Source organism: Diadema setosum, chromosome 3 (genome assembly GCF_964275005.1).
Source record: "Diadema setosum chromosome 3, eeDiaSeto1, whole genome shotgun sequence".
NCBI classification, from domain to species: domain Eukaryota; kingdom Metazoa; phylum Echinodermata; class Echinoidea; order Diadematoida; family Diadematidae; genus Diadema; species Diadema setosum.
The window spans coordinates 25273851-25291833 of NC_092687.1; the positions used below are offsets into that span (position 1 = coordinate 25273851).

General features: G+C 37.2%; 1 protein-coding gene and 1 non-coding gene across 2 annotated transcripts in view; one reads left to right on the plus strand and one right to left on the minus strand.

Annotated features, from left to right (window-relative positions):
* LOC140246714 (uncharacterized) overlaps positions 1–17983 on the minus strand; it is a 93583-nt gene that overhangs the window by 59075 nt on the left and 16525 nt on the right. The window contains exon 2 of the mRNA XM_072326053.1: positions 9676–9984. Within this exon, the coding sequence (XP_072182154.1) occupies positions 9676–9984 (309 nt within the window). The remainder of the gene's footprint in view (positions 1–9675; positions 9985–17983) is intronic.
* On the plus strand, positions 3829–3902 carry Trnat-agu (transfer RNA threonine (anticodon AGU)). Its single transcript has one exon. It is a non-coding gene; the product is annotated as a tRNA-Thr (tRNA).

The window sequence follows — 17983 nt, forward strand, 5'->3', positions numbered from 1 at the left end:
ATATAAAAACGGCAGGCGTTTAAACTCTACACGTAAATACCTCGAAATCGTGTCAAACGAGACACGTAGTTTTGCCAGATCACGGCTGCTCTTTACAATGGGTAATAGTAACAAAAAAAAAAAAGACCAGTTAGGTCACATAAAAATACGCATATAATGTAAATAAACATATGTCAAATGTAAAAAAGTGAATATAAGAGCGAACCTATCCTTAAGGGGAATTTTCGAAAAGAAAATGGTCATTGAATAATAAGTAATAATTGCTTTCGTTTTTTGTGGTCATTGGAATGCCATCCTTACGAATTCAAATGTAAACAGGCACTTGACTCATTATCTTTATCTATATATATATTCGTAAAGGGTCGTTCTTATTTGCACTTAAATCATAAATGTGATATGTATAAATGAAGAAATAAAGATTGAGTTTATTCTACTCAAATTTTCAGCGGCCTCCGCCTTCTTCAGGAGTCTTGACACTGAATCAATTCATTCTTTATTGGCCACAAAATGCATTACCAGTTAATTTCTTAATTTCTTTCTGGAAAAAAGGGTGAATTCCATACATGTTTGGACCTGAATTGATATATATATATATATATATATATAAATATATATATATATATATACATATATATATGTGACCGTGCACCTCAAAACGAACATAAAGTCGCACACACTGATTTTGCGTGAGGACTGAAAATAAGTGAAATGGGTCAACCTAGCCGAACTTGACTTTTTCATATTTTCTGAAAGAGCGGGTCTTCTTTTACATTATACTAAAATTTAGTATCATAAAACCGGCAGGAAAGTGTGTTTTTTAGCGGTTTATCTCGAACATTTTTGGTAGAATAGTGTGATTAGGTGTGTCTTTAGAATCCCTTTTTCATTTCTGAAAAACCTTGTCCACACTCTTCACTTTCAACTCTAATAACTTTTGAAAGGATAGTGCTACTGCTTTGAAAGTTGGCATTAATTATGGACAGTATGTGTTAATGAGGCATGATTAATTTCAGTTTAATCTGATAATCCCTTCATTGTTGTTACTCTGGTGGTTTACTTCCTGTTTTTTGTCCCATTCATCGCACAGCCAGCAAGGTTTGGTAAAGATTAAGCGCTTGAATAGACACTGTACTTCAGAGCCTCTTTTCTCAGCTCACACTTTTCCTCAGTTTGTGCTTTCTTTCCAATATTTAGATAGGTTAGGAGAGTCCATTTGATTTGAGTTATACATCATTTTAAAGCTTAAAGTCTGCTCTTTCAGAATATGGCCTTAACTAAAAATTCATATCTGGCGACTTTTTGTGTGTTTTGAGGTGCAGGGTCACATATGCTTATATACATATATATGCATATACATATATATATATATAAATATATATATATATATATATATATATATATATATACATATATATATATATACATACATATGTGACCGGCGACAACGGTTTCAGGCAAAAGTCGGGAATTTTGAAAATTGACTTTTTCATTGAATCACATTGCCCATTTTCTAAGCTTTCCATTGATATAAAACACTTGTATTATCCGGCACCGCAAGTGGACATAAAAAAGCAAAATATAACGCACTTTTTGAGTTGTTAGCCTGACAAAATTACGAGAAAACGAGCTTTGAAGATTCACCCCTTTCTCAAAACCAATGTCCGAACGGCGCTGCGAGGTGATAATCACCCATCAGTGCGATGGTGCCAATTGAGATTAAGCTCCGCCTCTAGCAACCGCAGCGGCTTCTGATTGGCTCACTGAGAGAGTCAAATTTCCCGGGCACCTTCTCGGAACTAGGCGTTTGGAGCCGAACATACGCAATGCGTTCCGCTCGGGTTTGTTTACCAGTACGTCTTTCAAGATGGCGGATAAGATGGCTTATATACATATATATGCATATATATATATATATATATATATATATATATATACATTTTATGCTTATATACATATATATGCATATACATATATATATGAAGAGTTTGCAAAAACCGATAAGTCCATATTTGTCAAATGGAGATATTTGCGATTAAAGGTTAAGAAAAATAAAGAGAATAATAAGAAAATTTTGGCTTCTTTTGACCATAACTTCAAAAATATACCTTTATATGTAGTGACCAATATATCGTTTAAAAGGTATTATTTTGTACTTTATGACAGAGACCGTACTTCAAAATCTTCAAAAATGGACTTATCGGTTTTTGCAAACAAACTCTTCATATATATATATGAGGACCTGAATATAAGAACGACCCAAGTCCAATTTTTGGCCAAATTCAGTTTGACATGGGAATTTGTAGCTTATGCAAGGACTCATCTTGTGTATAAATGATAAATCCTAATTACCCCCGGAAGTGCCTGAAATAAATGATTCAAATCTTATATGAATGTAAGAATGAAGGACTTGGGTCATTCTTACATTCATATTATAGCGCCCTCTCTCATCCCTCTCTCATCTCTATAGCAGAATATCATGTATATGAATCAAAGAACGACCTAAGTCCATATGAATCAAAGAACAACCCAAGTCCACCACACAAAATGGCCTCTCCACAATTGATGTAAATGTTAATTGTCAATGTACACGTATGTTTTAATTTGTATAGACAATGTTGCCTTCCCATCACAGTTAAATAGAATATTATTGGACAAATTAAAAAGATATAAAGTTTTTTTTTTTTAGTTTAATCGAAATGGTCTTCCATGGACTTGGGTCGTTCTTAAATTCATGTACTCATATATATATATATATATATGATATATATATATATATCGGGATTTTTCATCGGGAATCAAACCCGAAACCTCCGGATTACTAGACCGGTGCTCTACCAACTGAGCTATTGAAAGCCCTACATCGGTGTTCGTCCCAAAGTTGATTTACGTCCTTTGGGTCTATGTCGGGTTAATGTGTGTGTGTGTGTGTGTGTGTGTGTGTGTGTGTGTGTGGCACGCATGCACACACTATAGCTTCTGACCACACGAGCAAAGAGAAATAAGGGTTTGGGAGGCACACCGATATAGGGCTTTCAATAGCTCAGTCGGTAGAGCACCGGTCTAGTAATCCGGAGGTCTCGGGTTCGAATCCCGACGAAAACCCATTTTCTTTGCTCAAAGTTATCGCCATTTATTATTTGTTTCTGGTCAGTTTTCCCTTTCCTGTTTCAATATATATTACCAAAAATAAAAAGCTGCATCGCTTCGGTGATCCCTCGCATTTATTTCAAAGTTGATTTACGTCCGTTGGGTCTATGTCAGGTTAATGCGTGTGTGTGCGTGTGTGTGACACACATACACACACTGTAGCTTCTGACCACACGAGCAAAGAGAGCTAAAGGGACATTTTAGAAGATTTTCATAATTTCACATCATGTAGTACATAAATATAAAACTCCATGTATAGATTTGTGGAATTTATTGCGGTTTTTGAGCAGATAAACAATACTTTGAAAAACCTCAAACAAATTTCACTGAACAAGGATGATGACATAGGAGGTTCACATATTTCAGAAGTAGTAGTGTGTTATTCCATTACAATACCACTTGCTTGCGAGTTCACCTGTGTATGATATATGCATGCCTTCTTCTTTTGTTCTGCTTCCTTGAGTCCCCACTCGTGAATTCTTATGGTAACTCTGCCATGTTATCATCCTTGTTCATTGCTATCTTTTCCAAATTTTGAAAATATTCTTATTCTTCATCCCAATCATCACAAATCCTGAAACTCTGTCATTCAGTGTAACTGATTTATAGTTGTTCAAATGTAAAAATCTGAAAATCATCCGGAGGTCTCCTTTAAGGGTTTGGGACGAACACCAATGTAGGGCTTTCAATAGCTCAGTCGGTAGAGCACCGGACTAGTAATCCGGAGGTCTCGGGTTCGAATCCCGATGAAAACCCATTTTCTTTGCTCAAAGTTTTCGCCATTTATTATTTGTTTCTGGTCAGTTTTCCCTTTCTTGTTTCAGTACATATATATACATACAAATATAAATATATTTATTTCTATTTTTCTATTAGTTTTATTGCTAGAATTAGGAGATTTATTGATCAATTTGCATGTCATAACGCAGTGCGTTCTTTAGTTCTATCCCGTATAGATTATTGTAACGGGCTTCTCTCTTCCATTCCTTCAACTCTACTGGATCGTGTGCAGCGACTCCAAAACTGGGCAGCCCGATTAGTGTTTCAGGTTTCTAGGGACTACCCATCTCAGCCACTTCTGAAGTCGTTGCCCTCGCTTCCTTTGAAGCAACGGATTATTTTCAAATCAGTTTTGTTTGTTTATAAAATCCTCAACGATCGAGTTCCGAAATATATAGACGCCTGTTTGACCTTATATTCACCTACTAGAAATTTGAGGTCATCTAGTGATCCGCTTCGTCTCACATACTCTGTTACTCGCACCTTAGCCGGTGATAGGACATTTACTGTGTCTGCTTCAAAGCACTGGAACAATTTACCACTTACCGTTAGACAGTCTCCATCAGTCAGTGTTTTCAAAAAAAAAAAAGCCTTGAAACACATCTTTTCAGTAGCAACTAGTTCGTAGCTGTAAGATTTATTCAATTATACATACTGTCGTACTTGTTTTGAATTGATTGTAAGCGCTTTGGGCATTGTGGGAAAAGCGCACTATAAATAATAATAATAATAATAATAATAATAATAATAATAATAGTGATAATAATAATGATAATAATAATAGTAATAATAATAATAATACTAATGATAATAAGAATATATGAAGAGTTTGTTTGCAAAAACTGATAAGTCCATATTTGCCAAATGGAGATATCTGTCATTAAAGGTCAAGAAAAATAAAGAGAATAATAAGAAAATGTTTGCTTCTTTTGACCATAACTTTAAAAAATGTACCTTTATGTAGTGACCAATATATTTATTATATAAAATGTATTATTTTGTACTTTATGACTGAGACCGTACTTCAAAATCTCCAAAAATGGACTTATCGGTTTTTGCAAACAAACTCTTCATATATATATATATATATATATATATATATATATGGGTGAAAACGTTGAACGATGTACAATTGGCCATTTTCGGGCTTTTCGATATTCAAACCCTTGTAAAATTGTCACCTGGGGGTGTTTCTTTTTAAGTATCATTTGGTAGGGGAGGGTGGTACCTTTCAGAAAATATATACTTTGTAGTGTTCTTACTGCATTTTCTTTAAAGAATAATGCCTTGAAGCTGAAAATAATGACAAAAATGCATATTTTGGGAAAAAATCCCAGAATCACACGACTTAATTTTTGTTCTAATGCAATTCTACAGCTTTGTTTTTCCTTGTGAGTAAGCCCACACACTTCAACTATTTAATCAAGTACTTCTGCCATGAACGTGTGTATTATTTATCTTATCAGGAAACGTTGAATTCATTTATGTCTGAAAAAGAACGTCTCTGAATGAATTATCTTTTCCTTGACGCCAAAAATTCAGGATGACTAGGAAAACATGTAAGGCCATATTTATTTAGCGTCTTATCCATACTACCATTCCATCAAAATTTGTGAGTGAGCTGTGGATAGACAGTAAATATGTAAGAATCTGCACGAAAATCAAAGACCGCACGTCTCTTGAGCAAAATGAAACACGTCTCTGAAAATTACTGTTTCATGAAATAAAGACATCCACTATACAAATGATGAGAACATTAAAGTAAATTTATGTCTGGATGGGCACAGTTAGTGTAATAGGAACAAGTAGAACCAAGTTAACACGGGCGTGTTGTAACATTAAGAAAAATGAAGCTTCCTAAAAGATGTTGAAAATATGTAAAAGAGTTTCAAATTTAAGATTTTCTGTTGATTGAGCAAGTGTAAACACATTGCCAGGACAGAAAATATGTTTTATGACTAGTAAAAGGTAAATAGTCTATGATTATTATGTAGTAGTCACTTTAGTTTACATACTTTTTTTTTTTTGTGAGAGAGGCAGAAATGTAAGAAAAACAGATTTAGGTCAGAGACGTTCTCTGAACAAATAGGATCTGCTCTCAAACCAATATCAATGACCCACCACCATGACGAATTGGTGCCTATGTTTGTAGCACATTGGTTCCTCAATCCAAATATAATGACAATATCTTGTAAAAATCAAACCCATTAAGTACTGACAAGCAAAGATGTTTACGTCAGAGACGTTACATTGAACGTTTTACACATTTTCAACTACTACAATAAGGAGTAGATCTTTCATTATTCCACAGTATATGGCCCTCGCATACATACATTGTTCTAGGTAATTTACGCAATCTAAAAGCAATGTTGATTTTGTAATTTTGATCAGAGACGTTCATTTGTGCGTTCATTGTTCTTCCAGTGCATGATAAATGTATTTTAATATCATTTTAACTCTATCTTTTTTTTTTTTCTTACAGCAAGATGGGAAGACCGGATGGATTTTAACTCTTTATGTGCCACGTTCGCACGTCCGACTCAGTCGACGGCTTGCCAACTTCGCATATTCTGCTCAACAAACAAAGCCGCCAAGACCGATCGATAAACCGCTAATTACTGCTAATCCCGCAGCACAATGAAAGCGTTTCTTGTGCTTTTGTTCCTCTCGTATTCGACTTGGATTCTATGTGGTGGTCGACTATCAAGCAATGTTCCCAACTAAATATGCTCGTACATTCTAAGTTTCTGTCATGGTTTTTTGTACAAAAGTCATGCCTTCACAGTAATGTAGCAACTGGTCATTCAAAAGAAAATTTGTAAATAGGTTCGTCGTACAAATTATATCGTAACAAAGCTTGGCATTCCTCTTTGACTTTGCCTACTATTATGCCCATCTTAACAGAAATTTGTAGAAGTTATACAAATCGGAATAACAGAATTCTTTCTCAAAGCATGACTACCTTCGTGTCTCAGAATAACGTGGCACACAGGGGGTTTCCACCATGGCACATAACGAGTTAAATGCTCCGAATATTAGAATTTCGTCCTGCTCAGGATCTTTAGGCTCAGTCATGTTCATGGAGCCTACAAGTTCCAGACAACGGCCGTGGTACTGGCAAGACCGGACGGACATCTTGGAGGTGCCATCTGTTTACAAAATAATGACTATCCCAACCCCTGTTTCAGGTAGCAAGCGACGCAGTCGGTACCATGCACTGATTGAGGACATGGAATACCAAGTGAAGGGGAAATACAATTCAATGCTATAATGCGGACTCTGTTTTTAATGCACATCACTACGTTTGCTTTTGAGGCTGTAAAATCTGAGGCTTACACGCTAAGAAATAAATGTTCAAATTTGCACCTAATTTGTAACAATAGCAGCACACCTGCGGTGCATACTTGCCCCTTAATTGTGCTTAATTGCACATTTAATTAACTGCCTTTTTGAAGTTTTGCTAATTTCTGCAAACAAGTTCTCGTATACAGTTGATAAGAATATGCAAATGAGTGAGCTAACCATGTCATAACCTCACAATTTTCCATTGATCGTGTACAAAAAATAACGAAAATCCAATTTTTCTGTCTTTGAAATCTGAAACATGATGCTATTCCTGGTTCCTGGTTGATTACCTTCAGAATAGTAATCAGTTAGATAAACCCGGATTAAAGCCTCGGGCATAATTATGTTTGAATGAAAAACTGAACATTTCAAAAGTTTATGTGCAAACATTATGGCAAGTTGTGAGGGAATGACAAGCTCAATTTGCCATTGGCATATTCATAATGACCGTTCAAAAACTGTTTCCTGAAAAATTAGCGTAATTTCAAAACGTCATAACTTCATTATTTTTTTTCTTATTAGCGGCTAGCTCATATTTGGGCTGAATTTCCCCTGTAATAACTTTTTTTTTTCTCTTAGAAGGTGAGATGTTCTAGTGGTATTATTTTTGAGGTTTGTAAGCCAAATACATGAGAAAAGGACAAATACTAACATCTATGATGAAACAAGAAAATGTCTATTAAGAATGTCCCTTTACTTAGTTTCCTCTACAAAATTATACTTTAATATGCATCGCCTTCGAGTAGAAGGAAGGATTGATAATCCCCTACCGATGTGACAAGTAAAATGTGATATTGTAATGTTATCATGGCCAACCTCTTGAAAGAGGTTTTCAGTTCATTTTTGGTCAAACGTTTGCTGTACCACACCGTTGATATTCTTTTGAGTTTGGCGTTTACAATCTATATCTGCCATAGTATACAAAAAAGCACAGCGCAATTTGATGCTTCTAGGATGAGTATAGGTTAATTACAGCTTTCTGAGACGACATCATAACAGTGGCCCAGGTACGGTCCCTAATAAAAATCCGAACTGGCCCGACATACACATACAATCATATTTGAGGTATAGTGGTCAAATTAAAATAGTATTAGTAAATTCGTGTTAACCTTTGTTATAGATTTGGACTACATTTGAAAGAAAACATATACAATATTGATAGCATGTGGGCACACCTTCGCATACACCGGAAGGTGAAATACAAAGTAGTGGTTCTCATAAACAAAAACAATTCTTGACATATGCCTCGGTAAAAGATTTCTCAATGAATGTGGAATGTTGAGTTACGAGCATCTTTTAAAATAGGGAGTTTGGTGTTTAATTCTAGTGATAGCTTACAGCCGAAACGTCCCTGATAGAAAAGCAAATGTCTCTGATATAAACAAATAATTTAGGTAAGGTAGTCAAAATTGCAAGCATTTCATGTAATTTTTATTTGTCTGTCATTTAAAAGTGTTGTAAAATATGAATAACATAACAAGGACAGGTTTGTTGTTGATTTTTGGTGTAGAAATCGAAATTCCTCTTACAATTTGGAGGTTTGTAGTTACAATCGGTTATTATGAAAGATAATTCAAGTTGAAATTACCATTCGGAATTGTTCACAAGAGATAAACATGTGTTTAGTAAAAGAATAATGTTGTTTGTTCTCACACCTCGTAATTATAGATCAAAGGACATCGTTTTTATTGTCTATGTCTGAGGAACGTCTATGAGTGAAACCTGAACGTCTCTGATCAAAACATGGCTTACTTTCAGCATCTGTAAAGGGCTTTTATTGGGATTTGACCAAACGAAATGCACTAAATTCATTATTAATATCTAGTGAACATTAACATTTAAACAAATGAGACCCTTGATACATGTTTTGCTCAAATGAGATGAAAAAGAAGATAAGAATATAAAAATCTCTGCTTAAATGACAAAAACTCCACTTTTACTTTAACTTCCGTGTGTATTGGCTTTTGTAAACTCTACAGGAGGTAAACAATATTTTAGGAACAAATTAACACAGTCTTCAAAAGCATGAACAAGATGAAAATATATTCATTTGAACGTTTTTCTACCCTTCATTTGAATTTTCACTAAAACAATGTCTATTTTAGTCAGAGACGTTCGCCAATATGTCACAGTTCTATCTAATCTTGAATAAAAACAACACCCTTGGAGATATCCCAGTATAATCGGGTTTCGAAGAAAGCTGATATCAATGCCATTTAACTGAGATATATTTATATCAGTGAGTGACTTTTTTTTTTTTAATTTTGACCCCTGATTTGCCCAATTGTACATCGTTCAACGTTTTCACCCATATATTTATATATATATATATATATATATACGCTTGTGTGTGTATGTGTGTGTGTGTGTGTGTGTGTGTCTTTGTAACAAAACATTACTCACAGTTAACCGTCACAAGGGTGGAATTCTCGAAAATCTGAGACTCGCTCAGTGCCACCTGACATATGTAGAGACCCTCATCTGCAACCTCCAAATCGGTAATGACGAGGCTGAAGTTCCAGTTCATGTTGAAGCGTTCCTCCCTGCTCTCAAAATTCCCATCAAAGAAGACAGCCTTGGTCTCCAGCTGACCTGTGATGGTCTCTTTGAACCAGGCCACAGCGAGAGGCTCCGCCTCCTGGAAGGCACACGGCAGTCTGGTGTCGTCCCATTTCCATCCTAGAACTTTGGGGGCAGTATCTACCACTAAGGCTATAGACAACATGAATAAAAAAAAAAATGCAATTAATTACATCCTTCCATACACCAAACGGTAAACTGTGTGTGCCACCTGTAACTATCTAGATGCCATTGAACGAAGTAACCGCTTCAAGCACGCTAGAGCTACAGTAATACATTTTCATGGAAGCCATACTTAGCTCTGCATGGCTTGCGAAACAACTTTTTATTTAGATAGCTTCGTTTACTCTGTTCGTATCAATTATGTTCAGGTGTCCCTTTTTCAGATCTTCACTGGTCCGAATGTACCACCTAATAAAAAGTTAAATAAAATGAAATAAATCAAGTGAGAATATTCACTCTTGAAGGAGTGAACAAAAAAAACAAACAGTGCATTTAGAGTGAAATTGGAGTTAATTTTGAGTGAACATTTTAATTTATTAACTCGTTTTAGAGTGACCGCAGGGACCACTCCAAAATCTATGAATGATCCCTGTGGTCACTCTAAATTTTCACTCGAAATTCAATCCAATTTCACTCTAAATTCACTCAATTGTTGTATTCACTCCTTCAAGACTGAATATTTTCACTCGATGTTTTTAGAGAGTAAGGATGCTCTTGAACCTCAAAGCTTAGAGTAAGCTAGTCCTCTAGACAAAGTAATCTAAAGCCGTCAATGTGAGGGAATAAGAATGCCAGTGTTCACTCCCCGACACGGTCATTATAATTTGTTCGAAATAAAATAAAATGAAAACGAATAAAAAAGAAGTACTTATTCGTAAAACAGACGAATGAAAGAAGAACATCAGGGAAGTTGTATCTGTCCCTCACCCTCGTAGCTAAGTATGGCTTATGGTTAAGATTAAATGCCTTGTTTTGTTAAGTAGTAACAACGGTCGAATGTTACGAATGTCTTTAATTATTCCATATTTCTTGACGTATCTCACGAAGAGCTAGGCTAATGCAGTACCCATCATTTGGGGAAATATTGTTTCCCAATCAAAAGCTTTGCGATTTTAGAATTGAAATTCAACGATCTGGTGCACATTTGAGTGAAATATTGAAAAAAAAAATGAAAAGTTGAAAGGAAGACCGCTTCATGCACATGCATAAGATACACGCAATTGTTGGCCTTCAAAAAAAAAATCCCCTGTCCAAATCTTGTGGGTTAGGGTGGGAGAGGACATGGAATGCCCTTTTGTCTTGTTGTTGTATTGACAAGGTGCATCCAATATACATCTACACCTCTTTACCTTCATGCAATAGAATTCCTGTTTCCGTAACCGGCACGGAGCAACTTCTTTGCCTGTTTTGTATTGAAATTGTCTTGAAATCCCATATACTTTCCTGGAAAAAAAAACAAAAACGCACTCGTATTAAATGCAAGCGCAAATGCACATTCAAATTGTATTGGAGTACTTTAATCTATTTTTCTCTCCTAAATTTGAGAACAATACTGAAGATCAGGAACGGTTTTAATAAAGGCATCAGGTTATCCATTTGCTTGTTTTAAAGCTGGTTCCCTCACCCCTCATAAAACGACTACCCATTTGCCTGTCGTAAGGCTTTTTGCCATATGTATTCCATAACTTTATGAGTTCCAATTTGCTGGTGTTCAATTTGTGTGACATGAAAATAACAGCGAATCCATGTTTTTCATTATTGTTAGAAGTAGAGGGAAATGTCGAACCATATAAGAAAATAACTTAATGATTTGGCATATTAACCCGTATTGAATTCTGAAACAATGTTAAAAGATTCCCTTTTATGCGGTCATTTCTTAATCCCTAACTTCTCGAACTGCAGTAATCTTTTTCACAGAGTTGGACACTATTTGCCTCTGAATGGCATGTTAAGTTCTGACTCACACTTACTCGCACAGGCCACCCCAAGACACTTATATCAATCTTGTACACATCGTACTTTATTGGGTGTACCACCATCAATGACGAGCTCACTATGATAATGATGAGGAATGAACTCTATTGATATCCTTGATTTTGTGTCTGTGTGTCTGTGGCGTAAATCCCGGGGGGATGTATCCCCCCCCCCAACTTTTGAAGGAGGGGGGGGGGGGGAGGATGGCCTGTACAAATATCCCCCCTGAAATTCTCCCAAGAAAAAGATGTAGGAACAAAAAAAAAAAGAAGGGAAATGTGGTGATATTCATTTCAGCATGAAGGATAATTGCATAGCCTATAATCTAGGCGGAGAATGCAGTAATTGTTTTTATAATTTGCTGTTAAACTAAACGTTAGATGCAGCGAGATAATTGTCTCTGCCAAGCAATACATCTGATGCGGCGAGACTACGAACAGTGGACGCATCTACCGCGTCCGCTAGGCGCCACGATCGGTGGCATTTTTTTTTTCCGTATAAGAAGACTGCCACCGATTAAAAAAAAGAAAACAACGACAAACAACTGGATCATGTAGGCGGTGTATTCGCGCGCATCCACTGTTCGTAGTCTCATCGCATCAGACCAGCTGCATCCCCACCTCGGTTATAGGCTACATACTGAAGTATTGTAATGCATGAGCCATGACGTTCGCACGTCCGCCTCGTGACGAGAGCATACTGCTGAATAGTGCTAGCAGCGCTCGCGTACTTCTCTCGCATGCCAATGCATGTAGAGCAATATCGACCGTAATGCATGCTTCGGATGTTGAACCACTATAGTAGCCACACAAACAACCAGCTGCATGCAACCAGGAAGGTGCTCTTCCCACCTCCTTAATGCAACCATGGGGCTACTAACAGAGAGCTCCATGATGCAACACAGTCTGTAGGGCCATGGACGTAGGCGTGAACGAGTGCACCATGCCGAGCGCGATACGACTCACGTCGAGCTCCGCATGAGTTACCCAAAGATCTAGATAACAAACGAGTTCGTTAACAGTCTTGTACGAGTTTCAGTCGTAGAAATTGCAACACATTTACCCTCTCCATATTGGCAGTGATTTTGCTCAGTTAGTATAATTCGTTTGCCTCCAGAAAAAAACAAAAGGAACGGGTGTCGATTCCCATATTTTGCCATTTGCAAGTACCTCCTATAATCTAATGAACATTGCTTTAGCTTAATGGTTCAGACATATTAACCAGATTCACCTGTTAACAAACATACATCAAGAGATTAATAAGACAAGTCTATCGCAGCCAATTTTATTGATATGCAGCATTCATCTCACGAACAGAAAAATGGATTCTTTAATCCCTAATCAAACAATCCCACAGAAAAGGCAAGACATTCTATCAGTTTGCCAGAATAGTACGAAGAGATTTTCACTTTTCTTTTTCCAGTGAATAGGACCTACTTGGATTTGAGTACTGAAACGGATATTATACCTTACCAAATCATTTTCACACGTTGATAAGAATGTATAAAACCTGAAGTGTGCCGTGATCCTGAATGAATTTTACAACTGTATTCATGAGCCTGTAATGTTCTAAAATAACGTTGCTTATCATGTCATTGTGCTTAGTAGGGGACAGATATGAAGCCATTAACTTGACAAAGATAGAAAAAGGTGAGCAAAATAAATAGAACTATCTCTACGAAAAGGAAGGGCTGAACTCATTTTGATTTCTGCAAATATGAATAGTGTTTAAATGGTAATAAAAGATACAAAAGAATCTTTAAAATTGTCGGCATCATATGCCCAATTATGTTTGAACTTTCAACGGCTACAGTATGTTAACATTTGATAGACCTGGGCTTCAGAAGTGCTCTGATATGTAGGCCTATGTTGCGAGATTTATAGGAAGTAAACTTTGGGTTATCTACAATTAAAGTACGGTTTGCTTAATCTATTCCTGTGAGGTAACTGAAGTTAAAAGGTAAAATGTCCTTCAATACGAAATTAACTTTCAAGTTTTCAATCTCCGCCTATACGGCCCTTATATAAACCTTGTGTTTCTGATAATGTTTATTGTTTACTCTCCAAAGGAATGGGGTTAGACATAAAAGATAATATTCTATATGGTCGATTGAAATTACGGAACATAATTATGTTAGTAGAGTCCACAAAGATTGTCATAGAGACACATACGGAGAAAAAAAATGTGCTTATTTGTTCAACCTTGTTTGCTTTGTTACTGTTTTACGTTAAGGTTTTTAACACATAATGTACAAAACTGCTCTCGCAGAATAAATTTATGCAAGTAAATAAAACTATATCCACCCTTATCCAGCAATTTGTTCGCAGTAGTGTTTTGATCAGAGGAAAACTAGTGTGTTAGTTGTCGCATGTCACAAGTTATCCCGGGTTACATGAAGAGCTGTCACTATACCTTGGCACTACAACTCGACTTCTGTGGAAACCGTTCTTCGTTATTTTGCCAAGTACCATTATACCCCCCCCCCCCCCCGGGGGAAAAAAAAAGCGCAAGCGCGCGAAATCGAGCGCTTTAAAAGTTCAATCGTGTGCAGTGGATGAAGAGGGGGGAAACAAAATCATTTTGTCCCCCAAGCAATTCCCGAGATGAGGACAAATCTCGAACTTTCTTCATGGAAAATTTAACAACTACCGCCAGAATCATGCACCGGATCGCTGAATTGCAATCATAAATATGCAAAAGCTACTGGGTCCCTTTCGATAGAATTTGTACACTTTTGAGATTGACGTTTTATTTCCTTACATTCATCGAAGAGTGTGCAGCAGATCTTTCACTTACAAAAGGGCAGGGGAATGGTTCCCCCATAAAGGTATTGGGGACAAACAGATCATTTTGCTCCTCCTCGTAACTCCCGAGATGTGGAAATGTTCTTACTTTTTTCGATAGAAGATTCTCTAAATATTTCACCCAAAGATGGCTGAATTTCAATTCTGAAAATGCAAAATCTCCCTCGCGTAAGAGGGGATAGGCCTCACCCCTCCCCGTTTAATCATTTCTACTTAATACACTTTAGATTGACAGATTTCAAAATGTTTCATCCAAAATGTGTACCAGGTCTGTTACTTTAGTTTAAAGAAATGCAAATGTTCCTTGGGTGGGAGGATACTTTCAATTAACGGAGGATCCCCCCCCCCTAAAAAAAAAAAGTAGACACTTCTGGGATTGAAATTTCCCCGGATTACATCATAAATGTGTTTACGAGATATTTGTTGCTGCCAGCAATTGCCAGCAGTTGCGCCCGGTGCGCCCCCATCCCTTAATTGAGTATATGAATATAAGACCGACCCAAGTCCATGGAAGACCATTTCCAGTAAACTAAAAAAAAAAAAAAACAACTTCATATCATTTTTATTTGTCCAATAATATTCTATCTAATTGTGATGGGAAGGTAACATTGTATATACAAATTAGAACATATATTATTATAACAATTAACATTTACATTGATTGTGAAGAGGCCATTTTGTGTGGTGGACTTGGGTCGCTCTTTGATTCATATGGACTTGGGTCGTTCTTTGATTCATATACATGATATTCTGCTATAGAGATGAGAGAAGGACGAGAGAGGGCGCTATTATATGAATGTAAGAATGACCCAAGTCCTTCATTCTTACATTGATATAAGATTTAACTCATTCATTTCAGGCACTTCCGGGGGTAATTAGGATTTATAATTTATACAGAAGATGAGTCCATGCATAAGCTACAATTTCCCATGTCAAACTGAATTTGGCCAAAAATTGGACTTGGGTCGTTTTTATATTCAGGTCTTCATATATCATTATGACATTTAACATTTACATTAATTGTGGAGAGGCCATTTTGTGTGGTGGACTTGGGTCGTTCTTTGATTCATATACATGATATTCTGCTATAGAGATGGGAGAAGGATGAGAGAGGGCGCTATTATATGAATGTAAGAATGACCCAAGTCCTTCATTCTTACATTAATATAAGATTTAACTCATTCATTTCAGGCACTTTCGGGGGTAATTAGGTTTAATCATTTACACTCAAGATGAGTCCATGCATAAGCTACAATTTCCCATGTCAAACTAGATTTGGCCAAAAATTGGACTTGGGTCGTTTTTATATTCATAATAATACTCAATTTCCAAAGCGAAAAAAAGTACAGCTTCAAACGGCAGTTTTCGGACTGTAAAATGTCAAAATTTTCAAGCTCGCTCGCTTCGCTCGCTCACATTGAATCGTCATGCCATTCTCCTGATGTTGCTGCCGGGTAATTGCCAGCAGTTGCGCCCAGTGCGCCCCCTTATTTTTCAAAGCGAAAAAATATAGCTACAAACGGCAGTTTTGGGACTGTAAGATGTCAAAATTTTCAAGCTCGCTCGCATCAGGGAGGTGGAAAGAGAAACACCTCCCTGCTCGCATTTAATCGTTATGCCATTCTCCTGATGTTGCTGCCAGTAATTGACAGCAGTTGCGCCCGGTGCGCCCCCACCCCCTTAATTTCCTAAGCGAAAAAAGTACAGCTACAAACGGCAGTTTTTTGAGTGTAAAATGTCAACATTTTCAAGCTCGCTCGCTTCGCTCGCTCGCATTTAATCGTCATGCCATTTTCCTGATGTTGCTGCCGGGTGATTACCAGCAGTTGCGCCCGGTCCCCCCCCCCTCATTTTTCCAAGCGAAAAAGATATAGCTACAAACGGCAGTTTTGGGACTGTGAAATGTCAAAATTTTCAAGCTCGCTCGCAAATCGTTATGTCATTCTCCTGATGTTGCTGCCAGTAATTATCAGCAGTTGCGCCCGTTGCGCCCCCACCCCCCTTAATTTCCTAAGCGAAAAAGTATAGCTACAAACTGCCGTTTTGGGACTGTACAATGTGAAAATTTTCAACCTCGCTTGCTTCGCTCGCTCGCATTTGATCGCTATGCTATCTTCCTGATGTTGCTGCCGGGTAATTGCCAGCAGTTGCGCCCGGTGCCCCCCCCCCCCCTTAATTTTCAAAGCGATAAAATGTAGCTACAAACGGCATTTTTGGGACTGTAGAATGTCAAAATTTTGTAGCTCGCTCGCTTCGCTCGCTCGCATCTAATCGCTATGTGATGTTGCTTCCAGTATCAAATTGCCAGCAAAATAGCGCCTGGTGCGCCCCCTTAATTTCCAAAGCGAAAAAAAAAAAAAAAAATATATATATATATATATATAGCTACAAACGGCCACTTTTGGACTGTACAATGTCAAAATTCATGATCGCGTTCATGGTCTTCAGTGTAAGAATTAAGACAAGAAGTTTCTCTAAATGATACCATTTTATAGGCAAAATTGTTCAATAATAATCTACATAAAATGCACTATTACCTTAAACATGTTGGACTGTTTCAAGTCGATAGAACACGCAAAAAAAAAAAATGAATGAAATTGCACCATTTACAACATCAATATGCAAAAAGTTCTCACTGTGGGAGGGGGAAACCCCCTCCCTCACCCCCCCCCCCCTCGCTCGCATCGCTCCCTCGCATCTAACCGCTCCCCCTAAGATCAAATCCTGGCTACGCCGGTGATAGACCCCACTATTTAGTAGGCCTTCACACTGATGTCGCACAGGCGGAGCAAGAGCTGAAATACCACGATGTAGTCATTCAATTATCTATGAATATTTCTTTTTCTTACTTGATTTTTCATAGGAAAAAATCCCAAATTTCACCAAAAGTGTGCACCAGATCGCTGAATTTGAGGTCTGAAAATGCCAAATTTTCCTCCCACACCCTCCCCCCGCTAGGCCGCTCCGCTCCCTCGCACAGATATTCAAACTCAAAGTCCCTCCCCTACCCCCCCCCCCCCATCATCAAAACGGAACGATGCCCCTGTGATGATTGCTTTACTGACTTAAATCAAGAAAACTGAAGAATACAATTGATAGCTACAGGAAAATTTCTACTACGTTATTCAAGAAAGGGATATCCTTATTAGTCTAGTGGTATTTGGGGAAAATATGAATGTTAGAGGCATTTTTTAGTAAAAGTTGGAAACCGGTCTATTTTGCATAATTCAAGTAAGATGAATCCAAAAATTCCGGTTCCCAAGCGAAATTTTGAGTCTAAGAGCATCCAATTTGCATAAACAAAATGGCCGCCAATCCATTGCTTTTTAAGGTGTTTTGATGATCTAATT